We start from the raw sequence: 21,440 nt of genomic DNA, 5'->3' as shown, positions 1-21,440 counted from the left end.
TTCATTACTGACACTCAGTCACAAATAGAAGTAATAATAGTATCTCATTTAACACAACAACCAGGTCAGAGACATTCTACAAAGTAACTGACCAGTTCTCCAGGTCATCAAAGACAATGAAAAGTCTAGGGAACTGTCAGACAGGAGAACACATAAGAGACCAACTAAATGCAATGAGGGATCATGAATTAGATCCTGGAACAGAAAAGGACGTAATGAAAAAAACATAAAATGTGAGAAAAGCCTATAGTCCCATTAGTTGCAATGAAACTGTTCGTTTCTTAGCTTTGGTACTGTACTATGGTTATATAAAATATTAACATTAGGGGAAGCTGGTGAAGGCCATACAGGTATTCTCTAAACTATTTTTGCCTATTTTCTGTCTGCCTAGAATTATCTCAAAATTAAAAGTTAAAAAATTAACTTAAAAAAAGCAAGAAAGAAAGAAAGAAAGAAAGAAAAGAAGTGGGAACCAGCAGTTAGCGTAATGGCTATGTCGCTGGACTCCCACGCAGTCAACCGCGGTTTGTGTCCCAGACCTGGTGGCTTAAAACTCACGCTGGGCACATGTGCGTGCGTGCCCAAGATCCCGAGAGGAGAATGGAGGAGAAGGGATTGCGGCGTGACCATCCCCCCTGGGGGGTGATTTCTCGCTTTCTGTCTCTATGTCTCTCTCTGTCTGTCTGGCGAGCGCATGCGCCCTGTAGTGAAAATCTCTCCAAAAAAAATAATTAACTTCATTATTTCTTTTCTTTCTTTCTTTTCTTCCTCTTTTTTTTTTTTTTTAAAAAGGTTTTTGCCTTAGGGCATGTGTGCTTGCCAGAGAAAGAAACAGTGAGAACAAAAGTGAGAAATCACCCTGGGGGGGGTAGGGGGAGACAGCCTTGGTGCAATCCCTTCTCCATTTGCCTCCTGGGATTTTGGGTATGCATGTACACATGCCCGGTGTGATTTTGAAGCCATTGGTCCAGGACTCAAACCATAGTCGGCCATATGGGAGTTCAGTGACGTAGCCGATACACAATCTACTGCCCCCCTCTTTTGGTTATTTTTAGTGTGGAGACTAGGAAATGAATAATTACACAGTGGTTCATGTTCTATTTCTTCTAGACAATGCTGATCCAGGTAAAAGTAGCAAACATTTTCATTAGCATATCTGAAAATATGAAGTACCCCATGATTTTGTGATAAGACCTATCAAGAGAAGTGACCTCTTCTTTCCACACTTGAAAATCATTGTAGTTGAGAATCATTCAGAATCTTCTAAAAACTGTAAATCTTACCTATAAGATTGAGGGATGAATTTTCTGCTTTTTCAAATGCAACTTGACTGTTTCCAACGACCAGTCCAACTTCAATCTGTATGCAAGGACAGTAAAAGACAGTCTAAGAGAGATATCTGGGCTTCTCAATGCAAGGTAAAAAATGAAAGGTGTTCTTATGTACAAAGCAAATCTTCCAAAACTAGCATCTGAGTTGCATATCTTTTTCTCAAAACTATCTTCAACAAATCCTATATGCTTTATTTCAATGCCTGTATCTCTTTGATAATGTTTGTTATTTATTTATTATACAACAAATATCTACCTTTAATCAGAATTACATTTAAATTTTTGAATTATTATTAGATCTGCAAATAAGTATGTTTTAAAGCTGTAATTTAATAACTATGCTGGCTATACAAAGCATTTTCCCCCTACTATGTTAAAAGAAAGAATACACACACATACACACACACACACATTAAAAAAAAAAACTGAGCAAGAAAATAGTTAGGAAAATTATATTAATCTGTACAATTCACATCATAAAGATTATCTAACACAGACTACTAGAAATGAAGCCTACCTTCTGTCTTTTACCTGTCGCCGGTTCTCCCTTTAGGATACTAGGATCCATGGCTTCAATATCCTTCACCAATAAGCCAAAAAGCTTTTCATTAAAGCTAAATACAAGCTATGCAGAAAAGAAATAAGGAAGAAAAATCACTTCATGATATAATGGCTTGATTCTCATAATCGCCAATGTTTTCCAAATGCAGAAAACTAATTTTCTCTTGTAAACTCTCACATCTGTTCCACACACAAAGTACTTTCATAGCCAACGAGAGGAAAAGGAAAATAACGTTTATTATTTGTGATGTACTGAACACTAGCGAAGTTTATATAATTAATACAAACTTGGAAACTCTTATTTCCAAGAGAAAGACATACAAAAGACAAAATTATTACTCAATTTTACTAACAAAGAAGGTGAGATCCAAAACAGGCTAAGCAATGGGGCTCAGAGTCACAGTCAACCATAGTGCCAAAATTCAGGTCTGGGTCTCTGACTACAGTAAAATTCATGCTTTTTTATAACCAGCATGAGATGCCTACAGCACAAGTACACAGGCAGCTTCTGATTGCTCAATCATGCATCCACCAAATATTTATTGAGTGCTTTCTACAAGCCAAGCTCTCTTGTATGTGCTTGGGTATGATAGTACAGACAATAGGAAGACCAGCACGTGGCATCGTGATTAAAGCACTGGACTTCCACATGGCCGACTGCAGTTGAAGTCCCAGACCCAGCAATTTGCTTTCTCTCTCTCTCTCTCTGTCTGACACTCTCTGCTGAGTGCACATGCATAAACAAATTAATAAATAAATAAATTAATTAAATATAATTAATAATTTTTAAAAACAAGGATAACAGGAAAAGCTGACTGCCAAGGCTGCCCCTGCTTACTGCTAAAATGAGAATGGCCACTCAGAACAGTCACTTAAGAAAAGTGTTCTTCTCTGTGTTATGGAGAATTTGCTCTCATGGATTTTTTGACATCTACACGTTACCTATCATGACATCTACATGGTTTTTAAAGTATTACAAATACTAAAATATTTCTTATTAGATATTCTTCTAAGCATTTTCTATTAAGACACTAAAGCTAAAGGCAAAGGTTAAAACAATGAAGTACTTAAACAATCTAAGCACAATTATTGGTCAAAAAATGTAGGAATCTAAAAGGTATTATACAAAAGGCAATGAATAGTCAACAGACTGCCAGCAAATGTGATTTTGGGGAGCCTTCTCAGACCGTCCAATACAGAATGCCTGGTAGTGGCTCTAAAGTACAGCATACATTCACTTTCTATGGACCTACAATTTCTTATTTTTAAATGAGAAGGTTAAACAAGATCATCTCTGAAGTTTATTCCAATTCTAGCAATAGTAACCTTAAAAAGTGCACTGTATATCCTTTTCCTGTCTATTCGTTGTTCAGGTTCCACTTGCAAAAGTTTTCTATTATAGTACACAGATATCCATAGTCTTTGTTTATTTTTGAGAGGTTTTTGCCATAGGGTACGTGCGCTCGCCAGACAGACAGAGACAGACAGAGAGACAGAAAGCGAGAAATCACCCCCCAGGGAGGATGGCCACACCGCAAGCCCTTCTCCTCCATTCCCCTCTCGGGATATTGGGCATGCACGCACACGCGCCCGGTGTGAGTTTTAAGCCACCAGATCCGGGACGTGAATTACAGTCGACTACATGGGAGTCCAGCGACATAGCCATTACGCTAACTGCTGGTCCCATAGCCTTAAAATCTTATTTTTCCAGATATATGATATTTCTGTTAGAAAATGGGGAAAAAATAATAGTATTGCTCTTTTTACTCCGATAGCTCTGTCACTGCTCTTGTTTCCCACCTCTTCTGCCACTCCCCGTGATCCTGTAAGGCTGTGAAGGTAAGTCACTAGGGTGAGAATGTTACAGAGCAAGGATTTGCAAACATTCTGACCTCAGAATTTCTTTAGGCTCCTAAAAAATTTGAGAAACCCAAAGAGCTTTTTTTTTTTTTTTTAAAGATGGGTTATATCTATTGATATTCACTATATTAGATATTAGAACAAAAAGTGTCTCAATTTATTAATTTAAAAATAACAATAATAGGCTCAGCCCGTGGCCCAGCAGGTGGCAAACTGAATTGTGGTGCTAGAAGCCACATGGCCAACTGCAGGTATGGATCCCTGGGTGGGCTTGAAATATGCTGGTGTCTGTGTGTGCCCCAGATCCTGACAAGCGGAAGGGAAAGGGGTCATGTTGTGACGTGTGTGTCCAGGGTGCCTCTCCCTCTTTCCTTCCCTCCTCCTCCCTCCTCCCTCTCTCTTTCAGGCACACAAATGCACTCTCAATCATAAATAAAATAAACTTTGAAAAATAAAGTCCATTATGTGTTAACAAAAATAACATACTTTTATTCTAAAACAAAAAAACAGGTGAAAAAAATGGCACTGTCAGGCCAGGTGGCCTGGTGATTAAAGTGACAGACTCCACATAGCTGACCATGGTTTGAGTCCCGGGACTAGGTGGCTTGCTTTCTCATTTTTGCTCTCTCTCTATTTCTCTCTGGTGAGTGCATATGCTCTATAGCAAATTAAAAAATAATAATGATAGGGGCTGGCAGGTGGCATGGTGGTTAAGGCACTAGACTCCCATATGACTGACCATGGTTCAAATCTTGGATCTGGCGGCTTGCTTTCTCACTTTCTCTCTGGTCAAATTAAGATAATAATAATAATAATAATACATAAAATTAAATAAATAATTATTTTAAAAGCGGGGGGGGGCACTATCACATTGTTGCAAATCTCCTTAGTGAAGATGCTGGTGCCTCATGTCTGCTTTGGCAGTCAATGTGCTGTACAAGCACACATCTCTGCAAAACTCCATTGTATGTTTGAGACAGTAAGAGGAAAAAGATAAATGCGTCTTGGTATCATTACAAAAATTATTAGACTCAGTAGAGCCTCTGAAAAGGTCTCAGGGATTTCTGGGCCACACTTTGAGAACCACTGCCACCGAGTTATGGTTTAAGGAAGGAGTAAGAACAATGAAATTCACAAAGGAGGGAAAAAATACAATGGTAACATCAAAAGGCTTATGTGTACAAACTCATTATTATTTATGTGAACTCACACATTCAGTAACATTTTAAAAGAAAAAAAATAAGGGGACAGTGCATGGTATGGTGATTAAGGCTCTAGATTCCCACATAGCTGACCATGGTTTGAGTCCCAAACACAGTGGCTTAAAAATCACACCAGGCGCTTATGCATGCACGTCCAAAATCCTGAGGAGAATGGAGGAGAAGGGATTGTGGTGTGGCAAGCCCTGTCAGGGGTGATTTCTCACTTTTCCTGTCTCTTTCTCTCTCTCTGGTGAGCACGTGTGCTCTATGGCAAAAACCTTAAAACAAATAAAAAAAATAATTTATTCATAGGAGGTTAATAATATGATACTAAATGAAGTCCAAAAGAGAAGCAACATGAGCAAATGTTTTAAATGAAAAAGTCTGGGGGCCGGTAGGTGGTGTGGTGGTTAAGAGCGCTAGACTCCCACGTAGCTGACTGTGGTTTAAGTCTCAGACCTGGTGGCTTGCTTTCACGCTCTCTCTCTCTCTCTCCCTGTCTGGTCAAATTAAAAAATAAATAAAGTTAAATAAAATAATTCTTTAAAAAAAAGACAATAGTGTGGACTGCAGAAGTTCCAAACAAAACTGGAAAATATAAATTTATAATCTTAAGATTCTCAAATGAGTCCATAACCAAAATAAATAAATAAATAAATAAATAAATAAATAAATAAAGCTTTCTACAGAAATATAATATTAGTGAAAGAGACATCTCAAAGACAAAACAAATGTTCTGCAATAAGAAAAGAACGACAGGGCCAGTTAGTGGCATTTAAATTAAGGCAACTGGATCCCACATGGCCAACTGCACGATTTAAGTCCCAGAACCAGCAACTTGAAAAACACCCCAGGTGTGGTGTGTGCATGCCCAAAATCCCAAGAAGAAATGGAGAGAAGTGACTGTAGTGTGGCCATCACCCCTTGGGGGTAATTTCTTACTTTCCCTATTCTCTTTGCCCCTCTCTGGTGAGTATACACACTCTAAGTAAAACAGGTAAAAAAAAAATAAAAAGAAAGAAAGAAAGAAAGAAAGAAAGAAAGAAAGAAAGAAAAAGATTTCTGCATTATTCTCAAATTTGCAAAGGGAAAAGCTGCTGTAATTTTATGTGACAGGTTAATCAAAAAGCTACCTTTAGAACTTATCTGAACAGACTCCTAGCATTTCATTTGGTAACATCAACACCTCTCTCACTTTTCATCACTCACCTTGGATATGCCTGTTAATACACAAAGTTCCCCTCAGTTTTTAAAAAGTAGAATTAATTTTGGCCAACTGCAGGGATCAGAATCCTGTGAACCAAGGGAATGAATAAAATGTAAAACTACCTGCTGTCCCACTGAGAAGGCCTGATTGTTAAACTGCTGAATAAATTCTGCTGCCATCTTGTCGGTGTCGTAAGGGTTGGAGTCGATGCTTTTTTTCTGCAGGAAATCAATCTCGATGGTCATTGTGCCAATACATTGTTTGGCTTTGTCAAATGTATATAAGGAGACTAGGGGAGAAAAAGAAGCAGTTTTTAAAATCACAGGTGCACAAACACTTGCTGTGTTTCTAGTAGCAGAAAGTTTCACATAAACAAATCATAATGAAACTTGACCAAAAAGGAGTTTAATTGGCCTTCAGTAAAAAAAAAAATACACAGGCAGATTTTTTAAAAATAAATAATAATTGCTTGAGATTTTCTTCCCTATTCGAATTAATTAGAAAATACTGAACAATGTTCTCCCTCTACTTTGACCCCTCACACCACTCTCACAAGGAAACCACAGCCCTTCCCCATGGCCTCTACACCTTCCTCTTATTTAACAGGGGACAGGATAACAGTATGGGAAGCCCCCATGTGGGTGGCACAGCACACTGTTTCCTAACAAGATTTTTTGTTTGACACAAGAAAGAGCTAAGATGAAGAGTAGGCAGACTCTTAGACCCTAAGAAAGTAAATGCTAGACAACACATGACCAAATTTTCACTGGGGAAAATGAATAGGGAATTTGCTCTAGAGCAAGTTAAGATTATGGCATTTCTTGTTTAATACTATAAAAATATTTACTGAATACCTACCTAGGGAACTACAGTAATTTCTGCACCCATGACATGCAGAACAGCAAGTACCATGTTTTTAACCTCATGGTTACAGCAAGTAATGGTGTCTTGTACATACTTAATATATTCATAAACTGTTTAAATTAAACAATTAACAAAAAAACCTCTGAAGTCTCCATGTTAATAACAAAGGAGGCAGGGCTAGTAGGTAGCATGATGGTTAAGGCATTGGACTCCCTCATGGTGGACCTTGGTTCGAGTCCTGGACCTGGCAACTTGCTTTCTCACTTTCCTTCTCTCTTTCTCCCTGTCTCTCTGGTGACTGTATGTGTCCTATATCAAACTAAAAAATAGTAATAACAATAAATAAAATTAAATAAATAACTTTTTAAAAAATATAACAAAAGAGGCAAGACAAAAATGTATATAGCTTTGGGTATGAAAATTCTTGTTTTGGCCAGTTTCATGGCCTAGTGGTTAGCCCACATGGCTAACCAGGAGGTTTAAATTCTGGTCCCCTGCAGCTTGAAAAACACACTGGGCATGTGTATGCGCATGCCCAGAATCCTGAAAAGAAAGGACTGCAGTATGACCATGCCCCACTGGGGAGGGTGCTCTCTCCCTCTCCCTGTCTCTGTCAGGAAAGCACATACACTCTCTGATTTTCAAACAAACAAAAAAAGAAAATTCATGTTCAAGCCACAAGAAAGTTCTAAAATGGCTTAACTTACAATGTGATAAATGCAAGGATGAAAAGCACACTGAAAAGCCTATTTATAATTGCTAATATATAAAGAAACTTTAAAAGCAAAAAATTATTACATTGCAATATATTATATTGAGACCATTAGGAAAGAGTAAGCTGCCCAGAAAAGTTTGAAAAGATTTTTACATTTCAGTTTCCCCAACAGGGCAACTCGACAATATAGAAGAGTCTATCACTGCTCTCCAATGGGGCTGAGTACGTGTACACCTCCACGTTCCCTTCCCATTCCCTGAAGATGGCTGTCCTAAAATTTGCCAAGGACCCCCCTCAGGACACAGTAGAAGCTCTCTGCAGCAACCACCACTGAGCTGACACACCTGAATACTGACCAACTTCAACCCCTCTAACATACCAATCTGCCTATGGCCTGCTGCTCTCCAGGCACTGCAGGAGTTGCCACACATCACGGGTCAGCTATGTTCATTCTCTAATCTATTTATGCTAGCTATGTGTATTAGATAATTATGTAACTTAAATAGCATAGAACTGTTGAAAATTTGACATTCTAGAATTGATACTATAAGACTAAGTTGAACACTCTAGAAAAATTTAAAGAAGAAAAAATTTTTTGTAAACCAACTTATTAGGCTGGCTCTAGAACACAGGTTAAATGCAATGCACCAGTAGCTGAATCCCATATGGCTGAAAGTTTTTAGAATTCTGGCTACAAAAGCTTGAAAAACATACTGGGTGCACATGTGCTCACGTGCCCCAAATCCTGATAGGATGGAGAAATGGAAGGAAAAGAACTGTGTCAAGATCATGCCAAACTGGGTATGCTTTCTCTCTCACTTTCTCTCTCATAAGTGCATACACCCCTAGCAATTAAAGAAAAAAAAATCATTAAGTGAGTATGAACAAGAAAATGAGAAAAGATTAGGGGTAAAATCCAAAGGATTCTATACTCCCAGATACTTCACAAGGTCTACATTTTCCATCCCTCCCACTTTTTTATTTTGCCAGAGAACACATGCACTCACCAGAGACAAAGAAACAGAGGGAGAGGGAAAAACACCCTGCAGTGGGGTGTGATCATGCCACAATTCCTTTCCCACCATTTCTCCATCCTGTTGGGATTTTGGGCAAGCACACACATGCATCCAGTGTGTGTGTGTGTGTGTGTGTGTGTGTGTGTGTGTGCGCGTGTGTGTGTGTTTTAATTGCGTAATTAATTTTATCTTTAAAAGAACACTATAAAAATTTCAAATACACAAAAGTACAGAAAATAGTAAAGCAAATAAAAACCATGTATGCAAAGACTCAGATTACCATAATTTTGCCAAATTTTAGTTATCCATACTCATTTTTCTTTTGTGTGAGCATTTAAAGGACACTCCAGACATTATATCATTTCATGTGCACAAACCTCAGAATGTATGTCTAACAAATAGATTTTTTTAATATAACCACAATGCTATTCTCACACCTAACAAAAACATGGTTTCATATTATCTAATACTGTAAATATTGTCATTTTTCCAACTGTCCTAAAAATGTGCTTTTTATATTTGTTCGACTCACGATCTAAATAAAAACCATTCCATTATAGCATTTTCTTGATAGATCTTAAGCCTTTTTTCCATATCTCAGCGTTCCATTTCAGTATCTTTCAATATCTAAGAGTTGACATTTTTCCAATGCCATTTTGCTGGCTGAGAAACTAGGTCATTCCTCTTGTAGAAGTATCCATATTTTAGAATTAATTGCTTCTTGTTGTGTGATATAATTTTTTCTCCCATTCCCTAAATCTTCTCTAAGCTAGGAGTTAGATCTTCAGGCTTAATTAAATTCAGGTTCAACGTTTTTGGCAAGATGTGTATACCTTACGGTAGCACGCTTAGGCGGCACATAATGTTTTACTGTCCTGTTTTTTGTGAGGTTAAGATTGATCAATGGTTTCAGATGTTATCAATCTGATCCATTTGCTACGTTCCTGTCAGCATTTTACTTTATGGTCTCAATCTCTACTGAGAATCATGCCTAATCTATTTTTCCTTTGCCTGTTGCAAAATAGTAATTGTCTAATACTAAAATTCTTTCTGCATTCATTAGCTGGAATTCTCTGATAAAGATAAGCTTTAAATCATCAACCACTGAATGCCCTGAAATACAGTTCACACAGAAAATATAGGCAAAATGACTTTTCTTTCCTTTTATGCCTTTCCTTTTTCAAAAAAAAAAAGAATTATTTCATTTAACTTCATTTATTTATTTTAATTTGACCAGAGAGAGAGAGAGAGAGAAAGTGAGAAAGCAAGCTGCCAGATCCGGGACTTGAACTGCAGTTGGCCATGTGGGAGTCCAGCACCCTTAACCACCATGCCACCTGCTGGCCCTATTTCTTTCCTTTTATCTATTTTCAGAATGAGCAAAGGGCATTCCTACGTTCAAAAACTTTTTCTGTAGAATTTATTTTCTAATGCTCCTCTATATAAATTCACAGTGGAATCATTCTTATAATTACTACGTTACATTATGAATTCACTGATGATAAGTAAAGTGTAAATGTTGTCTAAATGCCTCCTTACAGTCCTTACATTTGTATGGTCTCCCACCAGAATGAATTCTCTGAAATGAGTTCTCTGATGTGAATAAGTGATGAATGAAGTCTGAAGGTTTTTCCACATTCCTTACAGCCATAGGGTTTTTCACCAGTATGAATACTCTGATGTCGAGTAAGTTGTGAGAGCAAACTCTGAAAGTCTTCTCACAATCCTTACATTTACAGGGTTTTTCACCAAAACGAATGCTTTGATGCTGGGTAAGTTGCTAGAACAGGCTAAAGGCCTTCCCGCACTCCTTACATTCCTAAGGTTTCTCTCCACTATGAATACCTTGATGTGAAATAAGTTCCGAGTAATGAAGAAAGAACTTCTGACACTGCTCACATTCATAAGGTTTCTCACCAGTATGAATTCTCTGATGGAGAGTCAGATTATAGCCACGACTAAATGTCTTCCCACCTTTTTTACAATCATAGGGCTTCTCACCAGTATGAATTCTCTGATGGGGAGTAAGTTGTTGCTTCATTCTACAGGCCTTTCCGCAATCCTTACATTCATGGGGTTTTTCACCAGTATGAAGTTTATGATGTTTTTGAAGGCCTATGCTACAAGAAAAGCCTGACTACAATCCTCACACTCATAGATAGCACTTCTCAGCAATGCTAAGTCTCTGATGTCCAGTAAGGTGTGCATACTGTCTAAAGGCCTTCCTGCATCCTTACAGTCATAGGGTTTCTCACCGGTATGAATCCTTTGATGGAGATTAAGCTGTCCTCACACCATAAAGGCTTTCCCACATTCCTGACACTCATAGGGCTTCTCACCAACAGGAACTCTGATGTGCTTGAAGGTCTGAGCCACATGTAAAGATAGTTCCACATTTCTTTTTTACATTCATAGAGTTTGTCAGAAGTATGAATTATTTGACGTCAACTAAGGGGGGGCACACTGTCTAAAGGTTTTTCCGCATTCTTTACATTCATAGGGTTTCTCACCAATATGAATTATTTGCTGAAAAGTAAGTTGGGTACCCTAAAAGCCTTCCTACATTCCCCACATTCACAGGGTTTTTCTCTGTTATGATTTTTCTGATATAGCGCAAGAGATGTAAATTTTCTATAAATGGGCATTTTGTCAGGAGTGGTTTTTTTCACTTGCCTAAATAATGTCTCGTGAAAACCTTCTTGGCTCTCAAACTTTTTACATTCATAATCTTTTCTGAAAAAGGAGTCCTCAAGGTCATGAATTTTAATTCTTCCCATTATCTGCCACTGAGATAATTTAATTTCATAAATATCTTTTTCTTGAAATAACTTTTTAGTGTCACATTTGGATTCCAAATATAGGTTGTATCTTTTTTACTCATCCTGTACAACCATCTAGGGTTCTTTCTCTTGTTCCAATAAGGTAATCACATCCGGCTTAGAAATGGAACATCCCGATGACACCAAGTTACTATAGTTCTCTAAAATCACATCCCTGTACAAATTCCTCCAGTTTGGGTTCAGGCATTCCCATTCTTCCTGAGAAATGTCTACAAGTCACATCTCTGAACATCACCAAGTCATTAGTTATGGTTCTAGAACTGCAAAAACTGCTCAGTCTTCCTCAAGGTTCATTTACTGAAGAAGAGACCACAGAGGCCAGGGCTTCGTCTGCCCCTGAAAAGCAGTGGTCACAGCCGTGTCTCATGGCTCACCACGCTCAGGCCTCTGCTGACTCCGCTGACTGCCCAGCTCTGGTGCCTGCAGCAGCAAGACCTATCCAGTGTGTTTTTTAAGCTACCAGGGCTGGGATTCACACTGTGCATTTGACCATGTGGGATCCAGCTCCCCCTACCATCAGATCATGAGGCCAGCCCTCTCCATTCATTTCAACGAAACCCATATGAAAATTATGGGTGAAGTTTATGCACAAAGACAATACAGAATTCCAAACCATGAACCCAAACACCAGGAGAAAAAAGCCTTTAACCAACTTCAGTAATTTAACTATGAGTGCCAGTCACATTAGTTAGATAAGAGAGCTTCTACAGTTCTCACAAAAGAAAGTAATAAAAAAGACTTGCTTTGGACAGGAGATATGGCACTACTGTGGTCAGAAACAGTAAGCTAAACAAAATTCATTGCAGTGTAGTTCTCTGCTGATCTAGCAGTAGAAATGCCTGTGCAAAGATCTGGTGGTGGTTTGCAAACAAAGCTGTTCCCTTCTGAGGTACTTTGAGTCTATGGTTTCAATAGATCCTGCCAATAAATAGAAGAACTTAAGTAAATAATTTAAGCTCTCTGGTTTATAGATCTGTCATTTATCTATAAACCAAGGGAACTGGACTTTATGATCATTTCATTTTCTAAATTCTGTTCTGAACTTCTTTTTTATAGTCTAGACACTTGAGTGATGTATAAGGATTTTCTCTAAATTTCTGGATGAAATTACTTGTGTAAACATATTTGTGTATTTTCATTTACCATGTTAAGAAAGAACGGACATTTAAATATTTTAAAAGAAAAATAACAAAGCCTGATAAGGGATGGAAATGCAATGAAGATCAAAGACTAAGTTCAAGTCATGACCAAAAATTTCAGAATACTCTCTTGTCTTTAATTCTGGATGTTTTATTCTTTCATAACATTTCCTAGAAAATATAGTTTATGTGCCAAGAGATGGACAAGAGAGCTTAGTTTGTTCACTTAGTAATGTTTTTAACAGGTTGAAATATTCATGTAAAAATGAGTAAGTTCATTCAGCAATTCCATTTTTAGATGTTTATCCAGAATTTTTTTTTAGTTTTTTGCCTTCGGGCACATGCACTTACTGGAGAGAGAGAGAGAGACAGAGACAGTGAGAGAGAAAGTGAGAAATCACCCCTCAGGGAAGAGGGTCATGCCACAATCTATTTCTTTTCTATTTTCCTCCTGGGATTTGAGGCATACACACATATATATGCCCAGCATAAGTTTCAAGTCACTGGGTCCAGGACTTGAACTATGGTCAGCCCCATGGGACTTCCCGATGAAACCACTATGCCATCTGCTGGCTCATACAGACTCTTGTCTAAAAGGAGATGTATAGGAAGGTGTGTTGTAGCATTATTTGCAACAGTCAATGAAAAATGCTGGTGAGTAGGATAATAACGAATAAAAGGCCATAGAAATACTGTTAAGTAATTTAATTAAAACCTTGTACATTAGGGCTGGCAGGTGGCATGGTGGTTGAGGTACTGGACTCCCAAAGGGCTGACTGTGATTCAAGTCCTGGACTTGGAGGCCCCAAAATCACAACAAATAAATAAATAGATAAACAAATAAATAAATAAATGATTAAAAAATACCTATTTTAAAAACTTGCAAATTTGTAAAGATGGATGACTCATGAAACATAACATTGAGTGGAAAAATAATTCTGCAGAAATATTTATACAGTATAATACCATTTTGTGCACTACAGGCTCCAAATCAATGCCATATGTCATAATGTGTGTGTGTGTGTGTGTATATAAATACGTGAGTACATAATATATGCAGATATATGTATACAATATTCATACAGAGAAATTTGAATAAGCATATTAAAAGGTCTTCATTACTGACTGTAGTTTGCAAAGGCATTTTAGTTTAATGTTAACAGTCCTAATTAGACAAGACCAACCTATTACAATGTAAATATTAAGAGCAGTACCATGGACAGTACCACGGACAGTACCACGGTAGTACCAGAGGCAGCACCACGGTCAGCGCCACATCAGCGCAACCACCAGCTAAATCATGGGTTTCCTGAAGGCTTTATTCAGGAGCAAAGCAGAAGGTTGAGACTGGTTTTTTTTTGTTTTTTGTTTGTTTTGTTTTGTTTTAATTTTTATTTTAAGGCCAAAAGAAATTTAATATAAAAGATTAATAGGGTTCAGCTTCACTGACACAGCGACTCTGCAGTGCTGGAAGCCATACGGAAGATGGGGGTTCAGTTCCCAGATCAACCTACACATGCTGAGTGCACGTGCACATGCCCGTGATTCTGGCTGGGGGGTGGCTGGGACGAAGGACTGTAGCTCAGAACCCTGTTGGAGGTGCTACCTCCCTCTCTTGTGAAATAAAAAGACTAATAAAATACTTTTATAAGGAAAAGAAAAAAGGTATTGCTGATGCTTTCAATAAACTCACACATGACAATGATAGGCATGTTACAGTAGTCAAAAACGTGTGGATTGAACATCAGTCTGTAAAACTTAAAATATGGCATTGATAGACAGAAAGAAGGCAGGTTAAAGGATTATTCCAGAAGATGCCCTCAGACTAAAATCACTGACTTGACTAAAATATCTCAACTAATAGGCAGAACTCCCATTCTAGAACCCTTGAACATTCCTTTGAACCATATCTCCTACCCCATCTTCGCTTTCGTCTCTACTGACACTGAATCAGTCCTCACCCTTATGGAAACATTGTCCCTGTGACATCACTCTAAACCTTCCTCCCCTCAAGCTTGCTACACCATAGTCCAACCTAATCACTTAATTTACAATTTTTCCCATAAGTCTGATTTACTTCTTAAAGAAATGCCTTTACAAACAAGATAAGCATTTCTAGGAGCAAGAGAATGATTCTAGAATATAGTTTCAGTCATAAAACACAATTTAAGCCTCAACTCATAAAAATGTACAATTTTGAGTTTCTATACCTTTTTTTTTTACAACAGAAAATATCTACATTAGTAGCTAAATAAATTCAGGGTCTGACCTATGGCCTCATGATTAAGAGAGCCAGATTCCACGTGGCTAACTGCAGTTCAAATTTTGCCCTGAGACTTGAAAAATACACAAGGACGAGTGTTGCATGCCCCAAATCCTGACCGGATGGAGAAATAGAGGTTAAAGGACCATGCCCCATTGCAGCATTCTTTCTCTCTCTCTCTCTCTCTCTCTCTCTCTCTCTCTCTGGCCAGCACACATGCCCTCTGGCAACTAAAAAAGGTGGGGGGCAGGGGTTACATTTGGTACAGCCATGGCAGTGAGTACATACTGGTAGATGCTTCTATTTAACAGACTACAGTCACATGTAAGGACTGGGTTTGATTCCCAGTCCCCCTAAAAGCCAGGCTCCAGTAGCATGGGCCTATACTCCCAGCAATTCTAGAGGCTAAAGCAAAAGGATCATGACATAGCAAGACCCTGTCTTTAAAAAAAAAAAAAAAAAAAAAAAGTTAAAGGCCAGGAGGTGGTGTGGTGCTCAAGACGCTAGATTCCCCACATGGCCAAGCATGGTCTTGAATCCCAGACACAGAAGCTTGAAAATCACAGTGGGTGCATGCACCTGTGTGCCCAAAATCTCAAGAGGAGAATCGAAGAGAAAGGACTGCAGTTGGCCATCCCCCTGGGTGGTGATTTTTTATTTTCCTTTGCTCTGTCCCTCTCTGTCTCTCTCCAGTCAGCCTATGGGAAAAATCTTAAAAAAAAAAAAAAAAAGATAAATTTAAGTACACTTTCAACCGCATTTTAGAAAAATAAATTTAAGAAAATTAAAAATCTTGGACCAGCAGTTAGCGTAATGGCTATGTCACTGGACTCCCACATAGTCGACCGCAGTTTGAGTCCTGGACTCGGTGGCTTAAACTCACGCCAGGCACGTGTGCGTGCATGCCCAGGATACCGAGAGGAGAATGGAGGAGAAGGGATTGCAGCATGGCCATCCCCCCGGGGGGTGATTTCTCATTTTCTATCTCTCTGTCTCTCTCTGTCTGTCTGGCAAGCGCACGCGTCCTATAGCAAAAACCACTCAAAAAAAAAAAATTAGAAACCTAAGCTACATACAACTCCCTTTTCTCACTAGATTTCACAAGTGTTCATTTTTACCCCTGCTAATGACCGTGAATAGGGAACCTTAGCTTCATGCACTGACCTACTTCATTTTGGTGCTAAATTTTTCCACTGTCTCAGCTTCTCACTATGCTTCAGGAGAGGAGGTGATAAAGGAATCACTTATGTCAGTGTCTCCCAAAATGTAGCTGATACAAACCATGTAAAGGTGACTGCTAAGCACAGATTCATGATTCAGAATTAGACTCCCCAAGGGGGAAGCCTCAGAATCTTTTTTTCAAAAAACAAACTCCCCAGGTGACTCTTTCAGGCAGGTTTGGAAAGCACTAGTTATGTAATTCTTGCCACCAGCTAACCATATCTAAAGTAATTTCCTTAATTTTTACCTCCAATAAAAATTTTTCATCTCTTAGGCCAGTCAGACGGTGTAGTGGTCCAGGTGGCTGGATCCCACATGGTCAACTATGTGGTATGAATCTCTGACCCAGTGGCTTGAAAAACATGCATGTGTGGGTGCCCAAAATCATTAGAGGAAAAGGGAGGAGAAGAGATTGTAGAGTGACCATCCTCTCTGGGGGGTTGCCTTCTCACTTTCTCTCTAGAGAGCACACGTGCCCTATAGCAAACTTAAGGAAAAAAAAAAAGAAAGAAAGAAAAAAGAAATCATTCCTTATCTTACCTCTACAAAGAAAAAGGAAGGGCCAGGTAAGTAAAATTCCAATATTTAATTTCCCCCTAATTCAGGAAAAACGATAAGTTGTTATGTTCCTAAATGAGAAGCAGGAAGTTCTCTCAGGCCATTTGACCAACTTCTCTTCTTAGATATCCCTACTATAGACCAGGCTAGTCATGTGTTCCTGGCAACTGCCTTAAGTATTTGCCTAACTTTAAAGTTACTACATCTTTTTTATTTTTGGAGAGATTTTTGTTGTAGGGCATGTGCACTCAACGGAGAGACTGAGAGAGACAAGAGAGACAGAGAGCGAGAAATCTCCTAATGGGGGGATGGCCACACCACAATCCCCTGTCCTCCATTCTCCTTCTGGGGCTTGGGGTATACATGCAGACATGCCCAGCATGAGTTTTAAGCCACCAGGTCCAGGACTTGAAACGCAGTCAGCCATGTGGGAGTCCAGCGTTTTAACAACTATGCCACCTGATAGCCCCAGTTACTTCATCTTTGAGTATCTTTAGGAGCATTAGGTTTAGACAATAATGATGGCCCCATTACTCTGACTATCCCCTTCTATCCTCCTAAAACCCAAAGGGAGCTACAAAGAGGAAACATGCCACATTTAGTCCTATCTGTAGCATTACTAGAAGACAGAGAAAGTCAAATTACTTGAAAACTTAAAAATAAATCATAAAGAACTCCCACAATGGGGGAAAAAAAGATGGGAGAGTAGGACACAGTAAAAATACAGATAAAATCACCCACCACAAGAGAAAGTCCAACTCTAAACACCAAAATGCTAAGCACATGTTTCGAACTTGGCAGCGTGTATCTCCGGGTATAGAGAAATGACCTGGAAGTACTAGAGGTGGCAGTGTCAAAGAATCATTGGAAAGAATCAGATAAACAAAAGAGAAAGAGGCCATGTCAACCAATCTCTCTACCTCTCCATCTCATCAATATATTACTTAAAGAAATAACACTTTTCTACATTGACAGAAAAGAATGCTCTTGAACTAGTAATCTTGTCTATAAAATTATGAAGTAGGAAAAAATATCCCCTCCATGTAACGCTACCATAAAAACATAACAAAATACTACAGCATTTCAACACATAAAGTGTCTTTCCCCCAAAAGACACCATAAAATAGAATAAACTATAATGTGACATTTTAAATGAGTAATAATTAATTATATTTGCTATCAAAGTATAATTCAAAAGACATTAAACTAAAGGATGACAATTTATAATACTATAAAGCCACAATCCACAATTAAGATATAACATCTATGCACCAAAATACACAGAAATCATCTATGTAGAGTAGAAACTATAGGAGATGCAAGGAAAGACACTAAGGACAGGACATTTTAACATACCACTCTCAGTGCAAGACAGGTCAAGCAAAAAAAAAAAAAAAAAGAATATATAAGATCTAAACAGCATAACCAATAAAGCAGAACTTATGGATAACACTACAACCTAGTAACAGAATAATCAAATGCATGCTACCTCCCTCCTTCTCAGTACACGAGTCATTCATAAACACTGATCATACGTTAGGTCCCAAGATACCAATTAAGTTCCAAAAAGACAAGTATTACAAACAACCTTCTGATAACAGTGAAATAAAACTGGCATTGAAGATAAAAATTAAAGGGTCAGCAGGTGGCATACTGGCTATGGCTCTGGACTCCCACATGGCTGACTGCAATGAGTCCCAGACCAGGTGGCTTGAAAATCATGATTTTCTCTCTATTTCTCTCCAGTGAGTACATGTGCCTGATGGCAATTTTTTTAAAATAAATAATAAATAAATTTAAAAAACACAATATATAGGACCTATTATACACAGTTAACATAATAATCAGAGAAAAAAGTGAGACCCTTTAATACCTGTATCAGTAAAAGTGAAAAGTACATTTAAATGAAATTCCCAAATCAAAAAGCTACAAAAACAAAGTACAACAAAAGAAGGCACAGGAAGAAAATTTAGAAGATAAAGTAAATATTAATAAAGTAGAAAAAAGAAAACCAACACATGAATAAACCAAAATCTTGATTATTTGGGGAAAAAAACAGATAAGTCATTAACTAATATCAAGAAAAAAGGAGCAAAAGCACAAATATATAGAATAAGAGATAACTAAGAAAAACAACTAATAATCAGAGGATTTTTTTTTTAATGTTGAAAGACAATTTCTATGGTTCTATGCAAATAAATTTGAAAACCTAGATAAAACAGATAATCTCTCAGGAAAACAGAGTTTGTCAAAACTGATCCCAGTAGTGATAGAAAGTTAAGATAAATCAATTCCCATAGGAGAAACAGAGACTTGTAAAGGAATTGACACAAGTGCAAAAACCTTATGCACCCTACTAGTTTCAAAGTTGAATTAGACCAAACCTTTAGAGACGAGAGTCTCAATGCTACATGAATTGTCATGACAGAAAGTTAATGAAAACTTCCAGAGCCGTTTTATAAAGTATGATAACATCAATACCAAAACCTGATCAAGAAAGCATACACACAAAACGAAAATTACCAATCAATAAAACTTTTTATATAACTTTTTAATATTGATGCAAAAATTCTAAATAAAATATTAGCAGGCTCTAACACCACATTAAAAATAGTATATGCTGGGGTTGGCTGGTGCTGTGGTGGTTAAAGTACTAGATCCCCACATGACCAACCACAGTTCAAGTCCTGGACCTGGTGGTTTGAAAATCACATTGGGTACGTGTGAGTATGTGCCCAAAATCCCAAGAGGAGAATGGAGAAGAGACTGTGGGGTTGCCAGCCTCCTGGGGTAGGGTGTGGGGGGGGTGATTTCTCACTTTCTTTCTCTCTGTCTCTTTCCAAAGAGTGTGTGTGGCCCTACAGTAAAAACCTAAAAAAAAAAAAAAAAAGAAAAAAAAGAAAGAAAGAGAAGATATGCCATTACCAGGTGGGGTTTATACAAGGAAAGCAAGAATGAATTATAAGGAAATTTATTAATATAATCTATAATGTTAATAGATCTAAAGAGAAAAAAAATCAAATAATTGGCTTCACATTTTGTCAAAGCCTTTGACAAAATTTAAATCGATTCCTGAGATTTGGTCTGATGAGAGACCCTGAGCAGAAAACCCAGTCACACAGTGCCAAACTTTTGATCCACAAGACTACGAGTTAATACTGAGTATTCTTTTTTTTTTTCTTTTTAAATAATTTACTAAAAAGTTGTGTGCACTCACCTGAGAGAAGTAAAGAGAGAGGGGGGAAGTGAGAAAACAACCTTGATCCATGGGGACAGTCACACCACAATCCCTTCTCCTCTCTGTTTCCTTTCGGGACTTTAGGCATGTATGTACTCGTGCCCAGTGTGTTTTTCAAGTTACTGGTCTGGAACTCAAACTGAGGAGTCAGTCATGTGGGATCCAGTCACCTTAACCAGCAGGCCACCAGTTGGGTCATAATGGGTGTTCTTTTAAGTCACTGATTTTTTGTTTAATTTGTTAAGCAGCAGTAGAAAATTAATACATTCATTTATTATCCTCTCCTTTTTGCATTTACCAGAGAGAGAACGTGCTGGTGAGAGAGAGGGTGAGAGAAAGCGAGAAAGGTACCCCGAAAGGGGATGGACACACTGCAATCTCCTCTCCCCATCTCTCGCTCCCTTCAGGATCCTGAGCATGCACACACATGTGCCTGGAGCATTTTCCTGAGCTCAAACTATGGGGTTGGCCATGTGGGATCCAGCTGCCCCAATCACCATACCACCGCCTGGCCCTGCATTTATCCTTTATTCCCAGAGCCCTCACAGCTATGAATTCACCCTGAGACACGCTTAAGTAGTTTCAAAGTGAAAACTTATACCCCAGAGTTATAAAGTGTAGTACTATTTATAGTAATAAAAGAGCCTAAAGAGGTTGGCTCCTTAGCACAATGCTTAAGTGCTGTGCTTTGGGAATTGGATCACAAATGGCCAAATGCAATGTGAATTCCAGCCCCAGCAACTCCAAGATACTCTGAGTGTGTGAGTGTGTGTCTAAAATCCTGAGGGGATGGAGAAATAGAGGGAAAAGAGTTGTGGTGTGACCACACCCCATTAAGAGGTATTTTCTCTTTCTCTCTCTCTCTGGCAATTAAAAAACAAATGGCCTAACTGCTCTAAAACAAGAGGCCTTGAGTAAACTACAGTACATACATAGAATGGAGTGCCACGCAGCTATAAGAATGAAGATCTTTGTGAGTTGATACAAAATGATGTCTAGTAAAATGAGTGTATATTTTATGTTACCTTTGTACATGAAAGAAGGGGGAATTAAAAAATAGAAGTCTGCTTATTTATTTATTTTTTTTTTTGGAGAGGTTTTTGCTATAGGGCGCGTGTGCTTGCCAGACAGAGAGAGAGAGATAGAGAGATAGAAAGCGAGAAATCACCCTCCAGGGGGGATGGCCATGCTACAATCCCTTCTCCATTCTCCTCTCAGGATCTTGGGCACACACACACATGCGCCCAGTGTGAGTTTAAGCCACCGGGTCCGGGACTCGAACCGCGGTCGACTACGTGGGAGTCCAGCGACATAGCCATTACGCTAACTGCTGGTCCCAAGTCTGCTTATTTTTGAAAAAACAAATCACAAAAGGATAAATTAGGAAGTAATAAAATGCCCATATAAAATGGGTTGGTAGAACAA

The 21,440-nt window shown here is 38.4% G+C and overlaps 1 protein-coding gene and 1 pseudogene across 1 annotated transcript in view; both read right to left on the bottom strand.

Moving 5' to 3' along the window:
• Positions 1-21,440, bottom strand: part of NSF (N-ethylmaleimide sensitive factor, vesicle fusing ATPase) — a gene marked incomplete in the record, with an annotated part of 153,800 nt that overhangs the window by 124,370 nt on the left and 7,990 nt on the right. Inside the window, 3 exon segments of the mRNA XM_014591835.2 lie at positions 1,284-1,359; positions 1,849-1,956; positions 6,284-6,450. Of these exon segments, the coding sequence (XP_014447321.1) occupies positions 1,284-1,359; positions 1,849-1,956; positions 6,284-6,450 (351 nt within the window).
• On the bottom strand, positions 10,231-14,657 carry LOC102483571 (zinc finger protein 30 homolog pseudogene; annotated as a pseudogene).

The sequence above is a fragment of the Tupaia chinensis genome, unplaced genomic scaffold, assembly GCF_000334495.1.
Source record: "Tupaia chinensis unplaced genomic scaffold, TupChi_1.0 Scaffold000624_1, whole genome shotgun sequence".
In the NCBI taxonomy this organism is placed as follows: Eukaryota; Metazoa; Chordata; class Mammalia; order Scandentia; family Tupaiidae; genus Tupaia; species Tupaia belangeri.
The sequence above is the reverse complement of the archived record's forward strand: the minus strand, read 5'-3'. Positions and strand labels throughout refer to the sequence as shown.